A 24,115-nucleotide genomic window follows, 5' to 3' on the forward strand; every position below is an offset into this window, starting at 1 on the left:
TTGGGGAATCAAGTTCTGCCATAAAACAATATGATTATTGGAGTTTAGTAATACCCGATTGCCGGAGCTATGGAGGGTTAAGTGAGCCGGTGAGAGTGAAGTGGTGGTGGTGGCCCAAACTGTGGACTTTCCGGCATCAGTTGAGATACCCAGTTTTGAGGACGGGGAGCTTGGAACGTTTACCGTTGACTGGATGGTTGATATTGGCCGTCCAGACAACGGTGCGATTTTGTCGGTGGTCGGAGGGTGAAGGCTCGGAGAACCAAATGGCAGAGCAACATGAGTTGTTGCCAACTTGGTGAAAGCCGGCGGTGAAAGCTCCATCAGGTGAAATTAGAACATTCTCTGGTTTCGCGATGGAGAGGAAGGAGACTTTAATCATAGTGTCGGAGGTTGAAAGACGAAGGTGGAGAAGCTAGAGAGAAGAAAAATGAGAAACAGAGTAGCCTTGGTTACAAAATACACTTTGATTTCAATAAATATATTCTGTCGCAGAATGTTGTAAGAGGATTCTTCAAATATTAAGTATCCCATACTGAAGCTATGTCAAGGTTTTGTCAAAGTCGTGTAAGAACATAATAGATCCATTAATGTTTGAAGTCATGCCTGGAAATTGAAGAATTTTCCACGCTTTCTTTATCTATGGGTTGGTAGGAGACAATACTTGCATGCCGTTGTTGTGATGCATGTATTCCTCCATGTACCAATAAGGATAATGTTAGGGAGATCAAATTTTTAAATTAAATTTGCAAACCAAATTATGTATCATCAATAAGAAACAAACATGTTAATCGACACTTAATTAATAACTCAATCATCCACAACCACATCATTTGGTTTGCAAATTTAGTAATATATCTTGGCTAAATATAATCAACAATCGAAGTCATTCAATTTATTAATCTGCATTTGAAGATCAATCTTACAAAAAATCATTTAAATTAGAGATCGCTTAATCATCAAAACGTATCAAATAAATGAACAATTCGTCATGAATATGTTACTTAGTACTTATATCGTCGATTTGTTCTATACATTTGAATGAATGGTGATTTCCAATTGAAAAGATTTTTGTAAAGTGTGATCTTTAAATGAAAATTAAGAAAATAAATAGTACCGATTATGAAATTTATACAGTTTGTATACGTCATTTGCAAGAAAATAGTGCAGGTATTATCCAAATTATGTTTACCGACAAATGGATTGGCACCAGCAGCCTGCATGGTTCTAAAATTTATCTAGAATGAATTAGTGAAGTATTGAATCCCACGAGCAGGAGAACAAATTACATAGAGCAAATTTATCGTCTTGCAGTGTTCTAAGCCAACAATGCAATGGTATGTAGAGAGAAACTTACACACTAACAATGAACTCGTTTCATTCCTTCTCCATAGGCAACTAAGTTCGTTTCTTCCAAACTAAATTAGCAAGCCAATACTGTAATTAGATCTTTGGCTTGAAAATTCACCACATATCAGGGGTGTATGAGGATGTGAAGGTAAAAGTGTCCCACATCGATGAATAGAGAAATCTTGCAAAGATTTATAAGAGATTGTGTGTACTCTCTAATTGGTTCATGGGAAACCCCAAATTTCTTTTTTTTTTTTTTTTTGGTAAACTGCAAATAGCATTCTATGGCAAAATCCAACAAAGTACAATAGTAAAGCAAATATACATAAGAGGTTTGTTTGTACTATACTTAGGGCCTCCGTATTTAGACCTCGTATAAATAATCGGAAGGACTCAAATGTAATTATGTAATAAATGAATGGGCAAATATGTAATAAGTGAGGAGCCCTTATTCTATAAAAGTGACTCCTCACCCTCACAATTAGGGGCAACCTCCTCACCCCCAGAGGCCTCACATCCCCTCTCGTATTCAGAGCAAAGCTCTCACCCTCTCAATCCTCTCACAAACAGAGAAATACAATATCAATGTGGACGTAGCCCAAACATTGGGATGAATCACGATACATCTTATGTTATTTACATTCTTGCAGATTCATGGTCAGATTTACATTGTTCCAAGACCCCTCTAGTTTTGTGCATCAACAAGATCCAATTACATGTTTAACACAAAGAAAAATATATGAACCCTAAAGCAAAACAAGACAGAGCTCAAAACACACTTTTGAAGCCCAAAAACAAAAACAAACCAAAATAAAAAACCTAGCCTCCTGCTACCAACGATGCCACCAGAACAGTACCTCCCAATCCCCGCTAGACAGCATCCCCAACGGCTACTAGAAATCAACTCCCCAGAAGTGAAGAAAAGAGAGATTCCCGCATCTTGCAACGAACACCCCTCTGATCGCATCCACAGAACAAAAGAAGTCAATGGGAATAAGAAACCCATCAGTGACAGAGCCAATAAAGGCAAACCGAGTGAAGGTGATGAATGTGAACATCCGAGCCAGAGCTCTACACATCTCAGAGAGCACCCCAACAAAGCACGGTGAAGAAAAGTGTATGCAGATCAGAATTGGGGTAGAAACGATGAAGGTCAGAGCAAAATAGGAAATTGAGTGAAGAAAAGGGAAGAATCGAAATGAGAAGGATTCATGAAAGACATGGAAATGGACGACAAGGAATGAAAGAGAAAGGGAATCTGATGCGGGGGTTTAGAATGATGAAATGGGCAACAATTGGGTTTGAAAGACAGCGACGATCGATATGGCAGACAGATGGAAAAGAAAGCAGAAGGAACTGGAAAGAAAGAAAAAAGGGAAAAGAAAGAGCATAAGGTGGATTGCCACTGGGCCCGCGGCTACAACAAGGTTGACAAGAAGGAAAAACTCACACACAAGTGAGAAGAACTCTCACGAAAGAGAGATTCTTAAAACCCCAACTTTCTTGACATAGAAGATTGTAATGGGTGCACAACAAGCATGATAAGTTTAACAACTTTTTCATCACGGGAAAAGTTAAAAATGGGGTCTAGGTGTCAACCATTATTCAATTCATGGTACGAAATATTTACTTAACTCAAGGAAATCAATTTGCAATTAAAAACCTAAACCGAATCAAATCGATTACTAAAGTGTTTATTGTTTCAATTACGCTACTAGTTTAACGCTTGAGGGAAATTTGACATTAGCACTGGTCTACTTGCAGTTTAAGATCTAACTAACCGGATCAAGTCCACACCTACAACCTAAAAAAAACGATTCAATCGCAATTTAAGCTCTAACTGAATCGAACCACGCCTATAGCTAAAAGATGAAAAGCCCCAGCTATCCCACCTGCCACGTAGTTCGTAATTACGCTACAGCTAGAGGTGACTAATCACAATTTTGTCGTTGGTAATGAGTATCCATTAAGATTTATTTATTTTGATTTCACCTTACACCATCATTACTACTACCAATTACACCACTATATTACGCTGATATCAAATAAAACGAGTCTGAAGAGGTCCCATTAACAACTCAATAACTTGATTTGCCATCTCTAACTACAACCTCGCATTGCAAGTGCTCACGAGAAATTTTACTGTTTAATATGATTGAAACACGAAGTAGTACTTATGAGTCACTATACTAATAATAAAATATATGTGCAAAAAAATTAATAAATTAAAAAATATAATTTCTCACCACTCATACAATTTGTCTGTGATGACGCGATGGGCTTTTTAGCCTGATCGCGGTATAAATTCCATTAAGCCACGTCGTTTGGTCGGACCAGGAAACCGATGAAACCAAACGACAACCCAAAACCAAACAGTAAAAACCCCAGTTTTTCAGTTACTCCATCGTTCTCGTGCTCTCTGCATCTGTAACTAGGAACAACCGCCATAACTATAAATACCTCACAGTTCGCGATGCAAAGGATTAACGCCAAGACAAGTGATTAATATTAATTGATTAATAACTAATCGTAATTAAGCAGCAGCAGCAGCAGCGCCCCTAAATCAAAAAAATGAGACGCAGAGGCTCCAAGTCCAAGAGTGTGGTGAGTGATACTACTGACACTGATTCGTCCGCCACCGAGTCCGACAGCTCCGCCACCAAGACCGATTCCGACATGGTCGACAACGAAAACGACGACGCTTCCTCCCCTTCCTCCGATTCCTGCCCCTTCGCCGAGGGCGAGAGGGTCATCGCCTTTCACAACCATCGACTGTACGCGGCCAAGGTACTCGCTTTCCTGCCGGCGTTTGAATTGCAATTCTGTATGATATTTTAGGGTTTTGTTTGCCCAAATGCGACAATAATTGCAACTTTTTGCTGTTTGATCGCTGATGCTGTGCGTTTTGATTGCAAGGTGACCAATATCCGATACAAGATGGAATGGGAGTTTTATGTTCATTACCTTGTAAGTATTAACGCTAATTTTCTATTAATTTCTCATTTTCTTCGATCAAACATGTATTAAATGAGCGATCGTTTCATTTGTAAGCTCAAATTTTGTACTTTTTGAAGTCTTTTCCGGAAGTGAAATGCATTCGGATTTTGATTAGTCTTCTTTTGACATTTCCTCCATTTGTATGTGGTTGCATTTTGTAGGTGATATAGACTTGTAATTGCTCGGTTCGTGTAGGATCGGATAATTGTTGTTGTAGCATCTCTTGATTGTATATTCTTCTGTCCTGCAGGGATGGAGCAAAAAGTGAGCCCGCCTTCCTGCTTACAGTTTCCGAATTTTGGTTTCATGTTGGTTGAACCAAGATGGTGGACGTTGGAAGCATGCTCTACTTTAGTTTGTGTGTTTTTTATTTTTCAGTTGTCATTTGCCATCTCGCTTCAGTTTAAGTGGTTTTTCACCTTAATTATTTCGTGTGTAATGTCGTTGAAAGATATGCTTTTTAGACCACGGCAGATTCTGATGATGGAGGTTTATCGGAATTGAAGGCTAATGCTTAAGCTTCTCTGTGATTTTCATTGGTTACTCATGTAATTACTATGTCTCAAAACTTTGAATTTCATTTATCTTATTGACCTTTTCTCTCTTATTTTCCTCTAACAGTTGGGATGAGTGGGTAGGGGTGGATCGTCTGATGAAAAACACTGAAGAGAATAGGAAGAAACAAGAGGCCATCAAACAGAAACAGGGAGCAGACAAGAATGCGAAGCTAAAACACATGTCGCAGACTAAACCAAAAAGTTATCATGGTTGGCTTTATAATATTTAACTTTTCTTTTGTTGTTGCCCAATCCTGATATTCGGATTTATTCTTGTATGTTAGATGTAGGGTGTGGAAGTTCTGGCATGTCACATGAACATAAGTGTTACACTATGAAGAGGTGGAAAGAAAGTCGTTGCAGGAGTCAATATAAGGGTTATGGAAACTTCAAAAGTAACAATGTAGTTAACGAATTTAACAACATGCTTTCTTCGTTCATGATTATAACTTGAATATGGTTCTTGAATTAGGATGATAAGAGCTTAGGTTTGAAAATATATCCTCTTTTGTTAACTTCTCTAGCAATTTGAATGTGTATATAATATGCATTGTTCTTATTGTTGGTATTATGTGTAGCGTCAAGAGGGAAGAAGCGAAAGAATGACTCTGTTAATAAGGTATTCACTGTTCATTTGTTACGTAATCTATCCTTCGATTGTATTTAAATTAGAAGCCAGCATGAACTTTTGCAGTTTTTGAGTTCTTTTGTTTTCAAATTTTAGGACAAAGATGCCATACCGATGGAAGATCTCTTGCTTCAGATGCCACAACCACTAAAGAAACAACTAGTTGATGATTGTGAATTCATTACTGATCTGGGCAAGGTATTGTGGATTCATTACTCAAACTTGAATTTATACCTTTGATTCATGCGTGATGAAATCCGAGTTGATGATATAAATATTGTATTTCAGCTTGTTAAACTTCCACGTACTCCAAATGTGAATGACATATTCAAGAAGTATCTCGACTACAGATCAAAGAAGGACAGTATGTAAGTTTCCTTCTTCCATCTCTTGGCATCCTACTTTTTTTAAATTCTTTTCTCGGGTTCCATTTTACCAAATATATCCATTTTGAATTTTTTTTATTGAGAGGAAATTAAAATTTTATTCTCATAAGAGTGAGGAGATGGAAGGGACCAATGCTGCTTCTCATACATTCTACCGGTCATCAACTGGAATTTGGGGGTCTAATTTAATTAATTTGGACCTTAAACATCCATAAATTTCAACTTCTGTATTTTCTAGAATCAGGTTTGCAGATATGCACTTGATTTTAGCTGATCGACCATTCTTAATGTGAATCCAGGAAGAAAGCTCAATCTATTGAAGAAATTCTGAAAGGACTATGTTGTTACTTTGACAAAGCACTGCCGGCGATGCTTTTGTACAAAAATGAACGTCAGCAGTATGAGAAAGCAATCACAGATGATGTCTCTCCTTCATCTGTCTATGGTGCTGAGCATCTATTACGTCTCTTTGGTATGAGCGCCTGCGTAACCAAATGGTGTATTTCTAAATAGAATTGTATCAAAAAATGCATATCATTCTTGGGCATGCTGTTGATTTTGTGGTTTCTCATGCTTTTGTAATTATAATAGTATACATTGAAGCTTTTGTTATATTAAGAGCTAATCATCGTAGGATCTGGACTTGAGATGTAATTTTTTGATATTTTGCAGTTAAACTACCCGAGTTATTGTTGGATGCAAACATTGAAGAGGAGACACTGAAAGTGTTGCAGAAAAAATTGGTCGACTTTCTCAAGTACGTACATCTACTTGCTCTCCTACATAAATATCCGAAATTTTATCTTTTCATAATAGTAGGCAGGTTTTCTTAATCCCACGAGTTTCTTCTTTTTCGACATCATTTTCACACTTGCTGATTGATCATGCATCTTGTCATGAAGGTTCCTACAGAAGAACCAGAGTGCGTTTTTCCTCTCTACCTATCATGTACCAGACGACATTGAAACCAGCACCAACAAACCAGGTGTCTAAGCGCGGGCACACTTGCTACATTTTTGTACATAATACCGCAAAAGAACTGCAGTTCATGATGGCTCGGCACCATTTTGAATTTTTCATCAGCTCGAAAAGCCGTTGAAACTGAATGTGCTCGTGGTGCACATATTATAATCCTTTTTGTTCCTGTAACTGATACTTCAAAAATCTAGTAATTTATCATATGTAAAATATCTAGTTAGTTCGTGCCCGATGCCTTGTAAAAGTCTGCGGTTCTACGCGGTTGAGGTTGTATCTTTTGTGATTAATCTAGGAACAAAATTGGTTTGCAAATTTGGGGCAGGGACAAACAATCAGTTTCTTGCCCGGGAGATTCGATACGTCGACGTTCTTGTCAAATTATGCAACCGTGCTGATCGATTTGGGTGTGTCTAATGTTCTAGCACCTCCATGATAATGAAGGGTGGGAAATTATCTTATCACATCAAATAGTTTTGGAACTCTTTCATTCCACACATCAAATAATTGAGGAACTTTGTCATTCAACACCGTCACCTGCACTCACACAAAAAGTTTGTGCAGATCATTTCGTCAAAATTGCCGTCTTGTCCTATTCTTTTGTGACAGGTACCTCTCGTTGTCTTTTGATCCTTGTGAGATTGTGACCGTCCACAAGCTGCTACTTGAACCCCAAGATGCGGAACATTAATTGGGTAATGGGTCTTATGGCCTCCCATCGTCCAATTCGAAGCCGTGTAGCTTGAGTCGTACGACTGTCTTGCCTGTTGCGAACTCTCAAACGGTCAAGATCGAGATCGTTTGAAAGTAAAAATCTATGTGGGTGTGATCCTAGTATCCTACAACTACGTATGTACATACGATAGTTTATGACCATGTTCTCTTAGTTTAGTTCAGCTCTCTGCAGCCAATCCCCCCCCCCCTCTCATCTCAAAAGGCTACTATGTTTCTCGTTTTTCTTCTCTTTCTCACCATTAATTCTCCAACTTCATCTTCAACCTCCGACACTCTGAGTAGAGCCTCCTCCCTCTGTGTCGAGAAACCAGAAGATGTTCAGATTTCACCTGATGGAGTTTTCACCGCCGTCTTTCACCAAGTTGGCAACAATTCATATTGCTTTGCCGTTTGGTTCTCCGAGCCTTCACCATCCTCCGACAGCCACCAAAACCCCACCGTTGTCTGGAAGGCCAATCTCCACCGTCCTGTCAATGGAAAACGCTCAAAGCTCTCCCTTAACCCTCCACAGCTCCGGCAATCTGGTTTTACGAAACTCCGACGATTATGTCGTTTTGTGGCAGAACTTTGATTCCCCAACCGACACCCTTCTTCTGCATTGAGGGGTCCTGAAATTCTTTGCATCTTTATTGTGTGGTGTTTTGTGACGCGAAGCAGCAAAACGAGAGAAGAGCCGGATGTGTAGTTTCACAAGGTTACCTTTATGCTGTAACCGGATTCAGTAGGTTTAGTTACTCCGAGCCAAAAAAGGCGACACGAGGTTTCGAAGGAGAGATTGGGAGAGGTGGGGAGGAGTTGTCTACAAAGGCACATTGTCTGATCAGCGCGTTGCGGCGATCAAGCAATTGAATGCTGCAAACCAAGGGGAAGCAGAGTTTTTAGCAGAAGTGAGCCTCATTGGGAAGCTTTACGAAAGGAACTTGATTGAAATGTGGGGGTATTGTGGGGAAGACAACCATAGGCTTTTGGTGTATGAGATCTTGGTTCCTTGGCCGAGAAGTCATCTTCCAATGTGCTTGGTTGGAAGCAAAGGTTTGAAATTTCTGTAAGCACTGCAATAGGCTTGGCTTATTTACATGAGGAGTGCTTCCAATGGGTTTTACATTGCGATGTGAAGCCTCAAAACGTACTCTTGGACTCGAATTAGAACCCGAAAGTGGCGGATTTTGGCTTGTCCAACCTGTTAAACCGAAGTGAGCTTAGAAACTCAAAATTTTCAAGGATACGAGAAACCAGAGGTTTATATGGAACCAGAGTGGGTTCACAACATACCCATCACTTACAAAGTGTTACAGCTACGGGATTGTGGTGTTGGAAATGCTCATCGGAAAGAACCCGGCAGAAGGTTTTCAATCATCAGAAGGTGGAGGGGAGACGCAAAAGAAGATGAATAGGTCGTCTTTTTTTTTTTTTTTTTTTTTCTATTATTAAGGGAGATGAGAGGGTTCGAAATTATTACAATAATTTTAAGGAGAGAGAGAATTTCGAACCCTTGACACATAGGTAGAAACACAAATACCTTATCCATTAAAATATTAGACCGCATCGTTTGAAAAGGCAGAGAGCAAGGTGGGAGAACCGGGTAGAATTGAAATTCTAATGAAAGCGGCTCTTCAGAGTTTGGAGGAAGACAAAGGTGCTAGACCTAATATGAGTGTTGAATATTTGACTAGTTGAAAGAGAGTGGCCATCTACATGAGCCTCATTTCACCAATATCTCTAATCTCTAACACACTAATCTCCTTTCCTCTACGAATGACTTCTAGATAGATGACATCAAAAATGAAATTTTTTATTTTGATTGTAAGAAGACGAGAATCGATGAAAATCGAACTCACACAAAATACATATGCATGATTTTTTTTTGCTAATGTCATAAAACGTCATAAGCGAGTTCGCCGTGAAATTTGAGTTCCCATAAAATAAACACAAGCTTCATACCCAAATAATCTCGTGACAAAATGTAGTGCCAAAGGTGTGACAAAATTGTAGATGCATAGTCTTTCCCCAAAAGATTATAGAGGTACAAATCACGTGAACGAGATTGAAAACATGATGACTTGACTGGGGGCCATCCCCTAATTAAGCGTTGACAACTGCGTTTACTTAACCCTGCCATCACCATTACAACTCCATAAATTCTATCCGGGTCTTAATCTGCACCTCAATCAAACACAACACTTCGAATTTTCTTCCATCCCTCTCAATCCAATAATGTTACCCAACTTTTCATTTTTCACGAGCAATATTCTATTTAAACTTAGGGTTAAACTTTGTTTACTACCTCATGTTTCGTGGTTTTCAACATTTAGTACATCAAGTTTTTTTCGTTCCAGAGTCATACCTAAAATGTTAATTTTGGGACAGTCTTATACATTCATTAGTCAAACTGTTAAGTCTGCCGTTAACTGATGACGTGGCATCTATGTGGACAATGATTGAGCGTCACATGAATTTTCTTTTTTTGGAGAAGGGGTTCAAAAAAAATTCAAAAATACAAAAAAAAAAAAAAAACCCAACCCCCCGCCCTCTCCCTCCCTCATGCCCCCGCACCATTTCCCTCCCTTCTCCCTTCTACAACCCGGACCCCATCCCTCCCTTCTCTCTTCTACAACTTGCACCACCCTCCCTTCTCTCATCCTTTCTCCCTTATCCCTCCATTCTCTCTACAACCTGCAAGACCCTCCATTTTCACCTCTGCAAACCGCACCAGATCTGCTTTGGGCCTTAAGGGGGTCCCCCCGCCGGTCAACACCTGTACCCTCCCTTCTCTCCTCTGCAACCCTCATCCCTTCTGATCCATAGCCTACCTCAACTTCCCCAAATTATAATCCCTATTTCTCAAATTTCAACCTCCCTAGATCTTAGCTTAGTAAAATTAGGTTGTGGAAATCCGTGACATTGGAGGTTATGGAAGACAAGAGGTTTGGAACTTTGAAGTTCAAAATAATTGCAGACTTTAATGAGAGAGAGAGAGAGAGAGAGAGATGCTGGGGATGGCAGGAGGTGAAAAAGTAGGGTATCAATCGACGATGACTAAGAAGGAAATCTGGAGTCTGGTTCTGGGTTATAAGTTTTAGGATGGTGCTTGGTTATGGATTCAAAGCCAAAGGTGTAAGCAGCCAGCTCGTAATCAATGAGATTGACGCCTCCGCCGCCACACCTCTCCAGGCCGTCAAGCTCCTCGCCCTCTACCTCTCCGGCCCCGATTTCAAGGTACCATCTTTGATTTTGAATTTCGATCCCGATATCACAAATTGTTGAGTCGAATCAGATTGAATTGGATGGGATGTGTGATGAATTGAAAGGTTTGGATTTGTGCAGGGATCGACGATCTTGAATCCGCCATCGACCTATCTGATTTCTCCACCGCCCTCATCATTTTCCTCAGCGATTACTGCGACCGCGACGGGTTGCAGAGAGAATGGAGGGATAAGGGAGGAATGAGGAGAGAAAGGAGAGTGGTGCAGGTTGTAGAAGAAAGAAGGTACGCAAAGGGTGCAGGTTGCAGGAGAGAGAAGGGAGGGAGATGGTGTGAGAGGATGAGGGAAGGAAAGGACGCAGGGGGTTGGATTTTTTATTTTATTTTATTCTTTTTGAATTTTTGAATTTTTTTTTAACCCCTTCACCAAAAAAAAAATTCACGTGAATCCACGTGGATCCCTTAATGACACGTGACGCTCAGTCATTGTCCATATAGGCATCACGTCATCAATTAACAATATACTTAACAGTTTGACTAACGAATGTATGAGACTGTCTCAAAATTAACACTTTAGTATGACTTTGGGACGAAAAAAACTTGATTTACTAAATGTTGAAAACCACGAAATATGAGTATAGTAAACAGAATTTAATCCTTAAACTTAATAATTTGTTTTTCACGAACGATGTTCTATTCTAAATTAATGTAAATTATCGACAAACTTTAATTTTTACTCATTTTATTATATTAGTTTTTTTTTCTTCAAAATAATAAGACTCACATAACTCTTCACTTTGTTTCCTAAGAATTAACATCTATAGAACTCGTCTTTGAGTTTATTCACCACAAGCTCAGAAGGGCAGTGGTAGGAAAACTAAATTTGAAGACAATTTATAAACTAAATGATATGTCATCAATAAGAATGAACACGTTTATCAAAGCTTAAATAATATATTAATCAACACTTGTAATAAACAAATCATCGACTTCCATATCCTTTAATTTTTAAAATTTAATCTTCTTAATATTACGAACTCGAAAATCACTTCTATTAATTTTAAATCTCATAGCTAAAGTAAAAAATTATGCTAATAAAAAACAATTTTAGAAGTCTTTTATAATTGATTTCTAAAACTGATTAATATATTTGAAAACAAATTAGTTCTTGCGATTGGTAAAATTTGAAATTTCCAACTCCCCGTTTCTGCCCTCCATTAATCAACATCCGCAGTTGGTCCCTTTGTACACTACCCAAATTATTTTCACTAATTATAAATAAAACCAAAAAAAATAAAACGGAAATTTAATAACAGAGCTTCGATCTTTTTCCTTTGGTTTCGGAGTGGACTCATCATCTCGATCATCTTGATGATCGTCATCACTAGGACTACTACGTCATTATATCTGCTTCCTTCCTTCCTTCCTCACGCTACTCGATTCTACTAATCCCGATACGCTTTACGACGGCGTTTCGGATGGCTTCGGTGTGCATGCACAGCCCCTTCTGCTCAATCCCCGTCATGTAGTTCCTCACCTCCTTCCTGATCATCTCCTGCATCATATCCAGGAACTCCGAGCTGAAAAACTGCTGATCGTGCCCCGTCTCGCTGTTCTGGTTGCTCTGACGCGGCGCTGGCGGCAACCCAACCGCCCGCGGTGGAGCTGTTACCTCTGGCGCTTGCTGTACAATCTGGGCGGGCCCGACAATCGAATTGGTTCCGAATCCGGACGCCATATGACTCGACCCATCACACGATTCGGATCCGGGAAGGGAAAGGCTGAGCGATGTGGGCGGATCAACGGCCATAGCCGATGTCACGGCCTCCATCGGCGGCAGAGCAATGGGTGGAGGTAGGGGTCTCGCAAAGGGAGTGAAAACTTGAGACGACGGAGACACACCGCCGGGCAAGCTCGAATCGCTCAAATCGGATCCGGACGGGCTACCGGGGTTGAAATAGAGACCCGTAACCGGAACGGCGCCGACGCTGGCGGATCGTTTGTGCGGCGGGTGGGCCTGGACGTCGGAGCTCAAATCTTCCGACATGGAGGAGCTTTTGCGCTTAAGCGTGGAGTTCCAGTGGTTCTTTATGGCGTTATCGGTCCGGCCGTTGAGCAGCCGGGCGATGGTGGCCCACTTGTTTCCGAACCGGGCGTGGGCCCGGATTATGGTGTCGTCCTCTTCAGGACTGAAGGGGCGGTGCTCCACCTCCGGAGAAAGTTGGTTGCACCACCGCAGACGGCAAGACTTGCCGGATCTACCGGGAATCGACTTGCTGATCAGCGACCAGTTTCTCGGGCCGTAGTTCTTGACCAGATTCTGTAACGCTTCGTCCTCCTCGGGGCTCCATGGACCCTTTATCCGATCCACCACCTTCTTTGTGGAAGCCATAGAAATCAATCCAAAATCTTCAAATTAAAAATAAATACTAAAGATAAATTAGATTCTTGAGAGAGGCTGGAGGGTTCAAGGAGGAGGAGGAAGCGGCGCCGGCGGTGGTTGAGGCGGAGCCTCACCGTGTTCTGAGAGAGAAGAGGGTCATGCAGGTGTGGGTGAGTATATATAGTATACGAGGAAGGGGATAGCGGTGACCGGGGATAGCCGGTCTGAGTAACCGGTCTAAGCCGTTGCGAGTAGGGATTCTTCCAGGCAAAGGCAGTTACTAGCATACAGCTGTATAACTAACACGCGTCGCTTCTTTTTCCCTCTAACTTGCACGCAGAAAAATATAATCAGTCCATCTGTTTTGCCCTTTTATTTTTTTATATGTGAAAAAAAACAAATGGAAAATTAAAATAAAAGTGAAAAACAAATTAGCTTCGGCTACTCTTTGCCCTACTGTTTGTAGTAAGAACCTTACAAAGTCATCTCAAATTTGAACGATAGGCTACGAGATGATGATCAATGGTGGAGCCCTCAACCGCTCAGTGGATAATTCTTATCACCGTCCATTTTACTGATGTTTTAAACGTGAGTTGTATTTTTTTTTTTTTAACAAATAAACATGAGTTGTATTAGTTGATTAAGATCGTTTTTCGTTTTTTATATCTAAATTTAAGGGGTTGTATTCAAATGAGATTTTGAGATATTTTAATTCTTTTAATAAATGTAGAGGTATTTAATTAGGATTGTAAGTGATTCTCTAAAATTTCAAGTGTATTCAATCATAATTTTAAGATAGTAAATTAAAATCCTTAGAAATTCGAGTGTATTGACTTAGGATTTTAAAGCAGTTTATAACATTCTGAGTGTATTCAATTAAAAACTGATTTTAAAGAATTTTAAAAAGTTAAGAAATTCGAGGGACTTTGAGAGATTTCGTAGTGTATTTTAAGCATTCACAAATCTTATCTCTCCCTTTTTGAGGGAATTGAATCAAAATTTTACATGGAATCTCTACAAATCAATTAAACTCCATAAAATTCCATGGATTTATAAATCCATCAAAATCTCTAAAATTCTCAATTGAATACACCTTCCTAAATTTTATTTTGTATAATTTTAGTATTTTTGTGAATACAGCGGGTATAATTTCACTATATGTTTTTAATTACTTTTTTTCTTTTGTTTTTAATATAAATTTTAACATAAACATTCAAGATAAATATTTATTTGAGTAACTTTAAATGGGAAGTGAGAGGTGGAAACTGTAACAGTAAGCAGTTGAGATGTGTGACGTCTAAAACCGCGGCATTTAATTGTTGAACGACCGTTTTGGAAGTTAGACAAGGACCAGAAATGTGGTGTTATTAGAATTTCTTTTTCGTTCAACTTATTTTGTTAAATATTACAACAACAAAAAACTCATTTTCTTTAATAATTAAATTAAAATTAAATGTAGAATTTTAGATAACGGATATATGTGAGTGTCGCAATCAAAGCAATCACATTTTATCAATAACGCACTAATATAATATGATGAGACAAAATAATCTCAAAATCTTAAAATAATAGTACGAACATCACGTAACAGTACGACAACCGCACTCGTTAAACTTTGTTGGATAACTCTTATCGTCTTTATCGCAAAAAAAAATAATAATAATAAATAAATTGAAATTTTGGAAAATGAAATTGGATTAAATTAACAGGAAGGTGTACGGTATGGTTTAGTTGGGAGGTGGGGTCGGAAATGGATGGGGAGCGTAAGCAAACGGATGACTTTGACCAAAAGCCAGGCTGGCGAGCATTTTGGGGCGGGGGAGAAAATGATTTTTTTAATTGAAATAGAAAACGGACGCACGGAACTGCTGAGCTGGCTCACAAAACGACAAAATTGAGCAGTAGAATCGGGTGATGAACGTACTGCAAAACTGACAGGTCCAGCCTGTAAAATCCTAGGCCCACACGCCAGCGGGCAGTGCCTATCTCCCTAACTGCCTACTTCTCCAACCTCCACGTGCCGGTCACGCTCCCACCACACCTCTCCCCTGGAACCGAACTGCCATAACCGACTCCACCGTCTAACCGGCTTAATTTAATGGGTCGCTGTTTGCTTCCTTCCTGGTTGCTTTCATCCGTTTGGACTTTGGTAGGAAATAATTATAGTAACGTGTTACATCTTTGCAACTTAAACCAAATCTAATTATTAATATATAGAATGTAATGGATCCATCAAATAATGGTTTAACAAGTTAGTTTGGTGTGACATGTAGCATATAATTGGTTGGAAATCTAAAATTTATATAAGGTAGGTACAGTTAATATTAACAGGTTTGACTTAGCATTCGCTCATTAAATACTGAAAAGAAAATCTAACTAACGTATATGTTTTCTTCTACCCCTCAATACAATGTATTAAGAGTTAAATTTAAAAATTTAACTCATCAAATTTTTGTTCAATTGACTTGAAATAACAAAGATACAAAAATTAAAATCATGTACATATAAAACATATAGAGAGAATTTGGGAAGTATTGAGTGAAATTAGTTGAACATGACACGTGTTTAGACTGCACAATAATTTATAAGTTTATTTTATTGCTACGCCTTTTGAAACTCTATTTTAATCTTACTATGCCCATGTAACTAAAAAATCATTACTTTACTAATTGAAACTCAAAATTGTTTCTATTTTAATTTGTGAACTCTATTTTCTCCCTGAAACTTATGGTCGTCTTTTAAAACATATGTGGGACCCAATAAGACTATGATGTATGTGAAATAAGTTTGATTACAAGTTTCCATTACAAGTTAACATTCAACAATTAGAGAATATTATGTTTAAGAGAAATTGAAGGAATGACAAAAATATAAAAAGAAATCAATTAGCCTAACACACCCAAGTCAAAATCACATAAGAAACTAACAGATCTAAATCAATATGTAATGAATTTTGAGTTTTGTAGAAATGACTTTCGAGTTTCAATGAGTAAAATCGAACTTCAAGAGTAAAATATAGCGAACTTTAAATTTTAAAAAGTAAAATGACGATTTTGAATTTTATAGAATAAAATAAAATCAAAATCGACTTCTAGAATGTGTAGCAAAAAAATAAGCCTAATTTATAAGTTTCGAGGTGCGTGTGAGGTGTGGCAAGACGAGAGTGAGGATGGAACGGAAAAGGAGAAACAGAAAAACCGGAAAAGGAGAGAGAGAAAAGCAACAAAAACAGAAAGTAAGAAAAAGAGGGAGGGAGGGAGGTTAGTGAGTAGTCCCCTACCTTCAACACTTCTGTAACTTAAACCAACTTGCAAATTTCGTTACGCGGGAAACAGCTGTCTAACAAACACGTACACGTAGGACCACACTGTTACCCACACTCGCTCACGTGCCAACCCTCACCTGCCTTCGCAACCTAACCCTGTCCTTTAGCCGTACTCCTCACGTGACCTCCTCTGCCACACGAGTGCACCTCACGTGAGATGCGCACCCCCACACGCCCCGCACGGCCACCACTTGATTAAACAGGGGAACTGGAAGGTACAGTCGGTACTGGTCAAGTCACCACCTGCCCAAGGTGGCCCCCTAATATATTACAACTTGCAAGGAGGTGGATTGTCTGCACTTCAATTTTCATACTTTTTTTAATTTTTTCTATTTTGTGTAGTTACGGTTAAGCCACGTTAACATTTTATATTCTTATTAGTTTTTGTTTTATTATTTTTAGAAAAAAATCGATATAAAATGTTGACGTGGCTTAACCGTAACCAGAGAAACAAAGGGGAGGGGAATAGTATGGAAATGGGAGGGCAGACAATCCACCTCAAAGTTATGCCAATGGCAATGAGTTTTGCCTTTTTATTTTTTATTTTCTTTTATTTTTTTATCAAACAATATATTTTGTTAAATTAGATGTTAGATAAGTCACTAATAGAGTTAGAACTCACGTCACCATAGCTTAACACTTTTTCACCACGGTAGTAAATAACCACTTGTTTTATAAGACACATACGTTCACGTACAAAGCATCGTAAAATAATGTTGTGTCATTAGGTAATAATAATTTTATAGTCACACTATTTTTGTTATAGTAGTAATAATGTTTTGTGTCATAAGTAAAACCTCATCATTTATGTAGTATTGGATTGAGAGTTTGATAATTGTAGTGTAACCTTAAATATTCAATGATGGGTTTTAATAGTAATTGAGTTTTCTTAGCTCGTATCATAGTGGCATGACCCCTTCCAATGGCTCTAGACAAGAAAAGGTGTAGGTTGCTTTGACAAACGCAATTTGAATCTTGATGTGTAATTAGACTCACCTAATCATCTATGATATTGATTAAGGGTTGGTTTGTGATTGCTTAAATTGTGGGTGTAAGTTTGAGCAAATGTTTTTTTTAGAATCATGGGTAGTGCTTTCCACTATTTTACATCCATAATTTTTTTTTTAGTACAACGATATATTTTACACTAAGGAGAGAAAGAGTTCGGAAGCCACACAATAAACAACCTAATAATTTTTCATGACTATTTATTCTCACAGTAAAGCAGAAGTAGTGTTGAAAAAAAAGCACAACAATTCCAAACTAACTCTTAAGTTTTCTCCTATTTGGTGTAATCCTTCTTATTTGTCATTCATATTACTCATCATCATTAAATATTTTTTTTTTATATTTCAGATGTTAAATGTTGTCATTATATTGTAACATTGTTAAACATAAAAATGGAGAGCCCAAAATTGAATAAAGATGATAAATTATTTACGACGAAAGTTGAATTTATATCTTCCTAATACTAGGGCTTTAATTAAAGGGAAAATTAAACTTTAATCGTGTTTTTTGGTTAAAAACTTGTAGTTCAGTTTGATATGAATTTTCACTCTCACGTCTAAAGTCTCGAGATTGCTTTTTTCGTCGTAGTATATCTCTTGTATTGAAAAAGTAAAAAATAATTAAAAAGCAAAAGAAGAAGTGATTGGGGGATTTTGGAGAATATTGCAGATGGAAGAAATATCCAAAAACGTGGGCACACATATGGATTGCATGGTTTTATGCAACAACTCAATTATATACTTTGGATTCTTTACGAGCAATACCTTCTCCAATGGGTTTAGTTACGTACGTCTGTGGGACAAATGCGGCAGTGGGCGGTCTTTTCGTTTTTGTAATGTGTACCTTTCAAAGTGCAACTACATTCGGCTCCCTCATCTCCTCTCCTCCCATCTCCTCTCGATCTGCAGATTAATTATTAAACAAAAAGAAAAGTCGAGTCTTTGAGGATAATCAAATCAATTTGATGTGGGAATCTTGTTTAATAATGCTTAATACGTTCCTAGTTGCATATTATAGAAAGACCCAACGATGTTTCCCAGTCCTTGAGTATGAATTTTTTATTGTCTAATTTGCATATGTATGTATAGAGATTTCTTACGTTAAAAAATGTACGATAATTAATCATTGACTTTTTATATTGACCATATGTATGTATAGAGATTTGTTACGTTAAAAAATGTACGATAATTAATCATTGACTTTTTATATTGACCATATCGCATGTTGTGAATAAACTTCACATTTGCTTTTTAAATTATAAACTAGTAGATGCCACTTCACATTTGCTTTTTAATTAAAAACTAGCAGATGCCAACGCACAATGTGTTCATTTTGCTTTTTATTATGAAGTGGGATTAGTTTTTAAAATTCTTAAAAAAAAAAAATCAGTTATGAAAATTGGAATAATGATGAGTGGTTTCTTCTAACGCGTGAATACTTTTTACTTTTTATTTTATTTTATTTTTTATTTTTAAATAGGGCATGTCATACTAACTTGACTGTGAAATTGAGGTAAAAACAGCAGGTTCATGTAATTACTAAATTGCCCATATTTTTTACTTGAGTTCAGTTTTGATGAGGAGGTTAAAATGGTAATTTCATGGAGTTTTGATTGACAACAAGGGTTTTATTAATTGGTGGTTTTGATCAAGGAAGAAAATATCGGTAATATCGGAAATATCGGTAGTCCGAAAACACGGAAATATCGATGGAAATATCGGGATAATATCGATATCGATAAAAATTACATGGAAACCACGGAAATTGTAAGAAAAATTTGGAAATTTTTATTGAAACTTTACAGGATGTTTATTTAGTCAATTATCTATTAATTTATCATAAAAAATTGGAAGGAAATGCATTGCATGATGGATTTAACTGATTTAAGTTGATTATATAGCGAGCTGGCAAATATTGTGAGTGTAGAAAATATATAATAATTAATGAAAGAAGTTTAAACACACCATAATCGTTTATATATAATGAATTAGTACAATATTTTACACTTTATACATTGCATGGTAAGATACATGAGTGACTAAGTACCACATAGAGTTCCTATGAGGTTCAAAATTTTCACTATCTTCATCATCACTATGTGTAGAGTAAGTGTATTGTGAAGAGTAGTCAGCAACCATAGCAATGGCTTTCAAGAACCGAAACCCAAAAGTCAATAGGAAACCGAATACTTTGGTATTTTTCGGGATTTCAGGATTACCAAACAAATGGGATTTGGAAACCAATCCCATATCGAAAATTTCGGTATTTTTCGGGATGGTTTTGGTTTGGGACTTTTTCGGTTTGGTTTGGGATTTTCGGGAATTTTTTCCAACCATACATGTAAGTGACCAAATAAAAAATAGAAAAATTAAAAACCACATGCCATTGACTAAGTAATTAATTGACACAATTTAAAATATAATACCACAAAAAATTTGGAATATGTGCAAATTTGTTTCTTGCAAAAAGAATTCAAAACAAAACCATATATATAAATAGTTTAGCATGTTTTCATAAAAACGTAAGTGGTATGGTGGTCAAGTCACTGAAGAAGTTAGATGGGAGGGGTTCGAACCCCTTTATGTGCATGTTTGAGACTTTTCAGAATTTTTCAAATATTTTTAGGTTCATATCGCGATATTATATATAATATCGCGATAATATCCATAATATAATATCGCGATATATTAACGAAAATTAAAGGAATACTCACGAAATATCGTGATATGAAAAAAACGATAATATCGGCGAATATCGATTTTTAAATCCTTGGTTTTGATTATCTTAATAAACTCCAAATACTCTCCATAATACCTTTACAACCCACATTCTCAACGAACACCTAATTTTTTTTGCAACCTAAACCAACTGTTGCAATTGTAGTAGTCTATATATCTTCCATAACCTAGTCTGGATCCTCATGCTTCCATTGTGCATTTCCAAATGTGTCGAAATGGCTTAAGTACGCGTTGGGCTTGGCACTGTGGCACTGGCAGCTTCGGATTGGAGAGCAGCAATCCTTGAGGCATCAAACACAAACCTCCTTGTTTCACAATTTTCTTTAGCAGTTTTCACAATGTATTGGGGTATATTTAGGAAATTTAGTGGCGGGAAGAGAGGTTGTATCACCAAATTCTACTAGAATGAGCCTAACAGAGGAAAAGTAATCCCAAAAAGATATGAAATCTTACTTCATATGAAGCTTCCGAAATATTGATTTCGTGTTCTATTCGTTAAAATATTTTTTCTTAATTAACGTGTTTATAGTTTCACTAGTTAGTGTCACAGCCCGTCCCAAATTATTTCAACAGCGGTGTGAAAAGACTAAAGTACCCTTGGATGTGAGATGTGTTATGTGCGGCATGTTTTTAGAAATGGACCTATATGATAAGTTCCTAAGTGTTTGGACCCATTTAGAACTTAAGTTTTTGTTTGTTGTGATTGGATGCCCTAAACTGGACCACACACACTCCCAAAGTAACCCGTTGATTCTCTCTTTCCTCCCTCTCGCATTTTCTGCCATTTCCGTACAAGTGTACGGACAAACTTCAAACCTTCACTTCCAGTCACATATCGAAGTTGGGGAAGTGATCTTTGTGTTCCTTGTAAGTCTAGGAGCTCATCCATGCCATTGGTTGGACGTGAAACCTTCGAAAATCCGAGAACCAGGAACCCCGATTTGGTGCATAGTTCATGTGATCATGATTGTGAAGTTTTCAGGGAGTTTTAAGGTTCTAGGAAGCCTTAAAACATCTTCACGAAGCTCAGGGAAGAAAGTTGGAGTGTTTTGGACGTCGGGAAGTCCCAGTTCGCGAGTTTCAATTTTGGACGAAATATCGAGGTTTCTCCGGTGAGATTTTGTGGATTTTGGGGTTTAAAATTGATAAGGTTTTGTTCTTCTAGTCCTAAGCTTCATTTTGAGACAAATTTCATGAGTTTCGGTTAAGAAATGAAAGAGATATGAAGGTTTGAATAATTTTCCAGTTTCCAGAGATAGCAGTGGCACCGGCGCCTGGCTCCGGCAATCTAAGGAAAGAGGAGGAGAATATTTCGTCAAAGTTGACAGAATATTCTGACGCCGTCAGGTAAATATAACGGCATATTCTAGTTTTTAACGGAATATTCCCTAACGGCGTTAACTCTTTTGTCCCCTGTACTAAGCACGTGCCTGCTTATGAGCCACACGTTTGGCCGTGCCTTGGCTGGCGTGTGAGGGCGCGTGGGGTCATGAAATTTTTTTCTAAAAATATGGGGATGTTCCTGAGGTTGAGTAGGTCATGGTGGTATATTCAAATACCCCATTTGAGAAATGTATGAGAAGTTAATTCCTAGTTTTGTATATGTGCTTTAAATAATGTTTATTCAGTTATTTTGCATATAGGTGAGACATATCCTGAGGACAAGCGCCATCAATCGAGGCTCGGGGGCTACGACCTTTCGACATACCAGTGAGTGGGCTTTTGGTTTTCCGTATATACCTATATACTTGATATTTTCCCAGAAAATGAATTTGAATGATTATATGTTTTCAAATGCCATGCAAAGTATCTGCCTATTTTATTTATGCATTAGTAGTTGCATATATTTATGATTGGTGATGCGGATGTATAGGTAAGTGTCAGGTAAGTTCATAAGTTAAAGATATGATATGAAATTGCTTTAGTTATGTGAGATATGATGTGATGCATTGAGAGCTCATAAACCTGCACCCCGGTGTTAGTGCCCCCGCCCAGAGTTAGAGCACAGTCTTTCACGTGATGTTCACCTCCCGCACCATATGCTCACCTTTGATCCAAGTTAGGTGCGCATGCTTGTTGTATATACCACTTTAGGTGGTTCCGATTCGTAGGTGACCCGCGATCATTCGCACAGCCTTCACGTGATCGTAGCACTAAAACATATTTATTTTACACCTAGTCCTGTCGTACAAACCACTTTAGGTAGTTCCAACTCGTGTACAGGATTTGATATGGTTGAGATTGGTTATGAGCTATAGACTCAACCGTGTAGGTCACGTAGATGGATTTGGCTGATATGATATTTGGCATTAATACATTTTGATTGGATTACTTATAGCATTTCTTTGAGATACTTTAGCATGGTATATTTCTATGGATTTTCATCCTAAGCTTGAATTTTGATATAGCATATATTATATTTTTCTGGGAAATTATACCGGTTTTACGACGAGTGGGTATTTCAAATTGCGCCCCTCCAGAATGATTTTGAAAAGCTTTGTTTTTGCCCACTCACACTTTCTGTTTTGCGCCCCTCCAGGTTTTAGGTAGAAGTGCTATGGTGGATCACTAGGATTTCGTCGGTGGTTCTAACAGAACATAAGAAATGTAGGATCACCCTTGGGTGTTCTATATTTAGTACTTGTCCTGCTTGACTGCACTTAGGCTATTTATGCTATGGTTGTGTATTGCACACTTAATCTCGCACTAGCACTTTATCTTAGCTAGTATTGCTAGTAGTTTGGTTTTTTATTCACTCGTATTTCTCTATATCAATTTTGCTTCCGCACTGTGCATATGGTTACGTCACTCTCGCATGACGGCCAACACGCTCTGATTTCGATCAGGGTGTGTCAATTAGAGTTTTGCTCAACAAGGGAGGGTGAGAGAGGTTTTGATAGCTAAGAACTTTGATAGAATTGAATTCTCTTTCGTTCTAGTCGCGTTTGGGGTTCAAATCCTTCACCCTTGTGGTAGTTTAGATAAGTTTAGTATACTATAGATCATATTGTTTGTCAAATTACGATAAATTTTATTTGAACACATCAATTTTATAATTTAGACGCACAAACAAAATTTATCCACGTAACTCCAAACTTTCAATGAAAATTACAATAGAACCCAGAAACCACCAAACCCATGTATAATACTACTAGGGGTCGTTTGTTTGACATTGTTAGCATTCACTGGACAAGATTGGACTAACAGTTCGTGTAGTCTTGTGTTTGGCGTAGCAAGGGACAAGATTAAATGACGTTAAGTCGGACTCGTCTCGACTCCGGACTTCGCTAAGCGTCGCTAGCTAATCCCGACTGAAACCTTGGTATTAGCTAGGACTAAGTCACTGCCTCTTGTCTTCCCAGAATCCCTCCAGCCACCACCACAAGCTTGCATCGCAAAGGAGTGCATAATTACCCAGAATCCGATTACGACCCAAAACTCCCAAAAATCTTAGAACCAGAACCACCCAAACGGGAAAACTCGCCATGGCTGCCGACGGAATTGGGGGAGAGAAGGATTTGGTCAGATGGATTTAGATGAGAAAACAAAGGAAAGAGAGAGAGAGAGAGGTTGTCGGATAGGAAAACTCACCATGGCTGCCGACGGAATTGGAAGAAGCAACATTGGGGTTTTTGGTGGGAATTGGAAATTTGGGGAAAAAAATAGGAATTGAGAATTGAAGGTGAGGCATGTTTCCATTTTGTAATTATCAATATGTGCACTGTGACTAACTTGGGGAATACGGGTGAAGAAATGGAAGGGGGAAGGGAATAGAGTTCTAGAAATGAAAAGAAAAGAGAAGAAAAAAAACGAAAAAGAAAAACAGACGGA

At 38.0% G+C, this 24,115-nt stretch overlaps 2 protein-coding genes and 1 long non-coding RNA gene across 3 annotated transcripts; 2 read left to right on the top strand and 1 right to left on the bottom strand.

Moving 5' to 3' along the window:
* The first annotated feature begins 3,680 nt into the window (after positions 1–3,680).
* LOC103441078 (protein MRG1-like) lies at positions 3,681–7,208 on the top strand. Its single transcript, XM_008379772.4, has 10 exons — positions 3,681–4,137; positions 4,267–4,317; positions 4,598–4,611; positions 4,969–5,114; positions 5,483–5,523; positions 5,629–5,730; positions 5,821–5,900; positions 6,218–6,390; positions 6,591–6,675; positions 6,821–7,208. Exons 1-10 carry the CDS (start codon positions 3,922–3,924, stop codon positions 6,909–6,911), a joined length of 999 nt encoding a protein of 332 aa, XP_008377994.1. The 5' UTR covers positions 3,681–3,921; the 3' UTR covers positions 6,912–7,208.
* Positions 7,209–9,794: 2,586 nt separating this feature from the next.
* LOC139198242 (uncharacterized) lies at positions 9,795–11,371 on the top strand. The gene is made up of 2 exons (XR_011583594.1): positions 9,795–10,844; positions 10,953–11,371. It is a non-coding gene; the product is annotated as an uncharacterized lncRNA (long non-coding RNA).
* Positions 11,372–11,964: 593 nt separating this feature from the next.
* Positions 11,965–13,335, bottom strand: MYB5 (transcription factor MYB44-like). Its single transcript, NM_001300879.1, has one exon. The coding sequence runs from the start codon at positions 13,220–13,222 to the stop codon at positions 12,263–12,265; it is 960 nt and encodes a 319-aa protein (NP_001287808.1). The 5' UTR covers positions 13,223–13,335; the 3' UTR covers positions 11,965–12,262.
* Between the last annotated feature and the right edge of the window lie 10,780 nt (positions 13,336–24,115).

The sequence above is a fragment of the Malus domestica genome, chromosome 08, assembly GCF_042453785.1.
Source record: "Malus domestica chromosome 08, GDT2T_hap1".
Classification (NCBI taxonomy): domain Eukaryota; kingdom Viridiplantae; phylum Streptophyta; class Magnoliopsida; order Rosales; family Rosaceae; genus Malus; species Malus domestica.

Excerpts from the sequence above, each read along its gene's own strand:
- LOC103441078 (XM_008379772.4), top strand. The coding sequence starts at position 3,922 with ATGAGACGCAGAGGCTCCAAGTCCAAGAGTGTGGTGAGTGATACTACT. Across the intron at positions 4,138-4,266 it reads ATCGACTGTACGCGGCCAAG|GTGACCAATATCCGATACAA; the intron begins GTACTCGCTTTC and ends TTTGATTGCAAG. Across the intron at positions 5,524-5,628 it reads AGAATGACTCTGTTAATAAG|GACAAAGATGCCATACCGAT; the intron begins GTATTCACTGTT and ends TTCAAATTTTAG.
- MYB5 (NM_001300879.1), bottom strand. The coding sequence starts at position 13,222 with ATGGCTTCCACAAAGAAGGTGGTGGATCGGATAAAGGGTCCATGGAGC.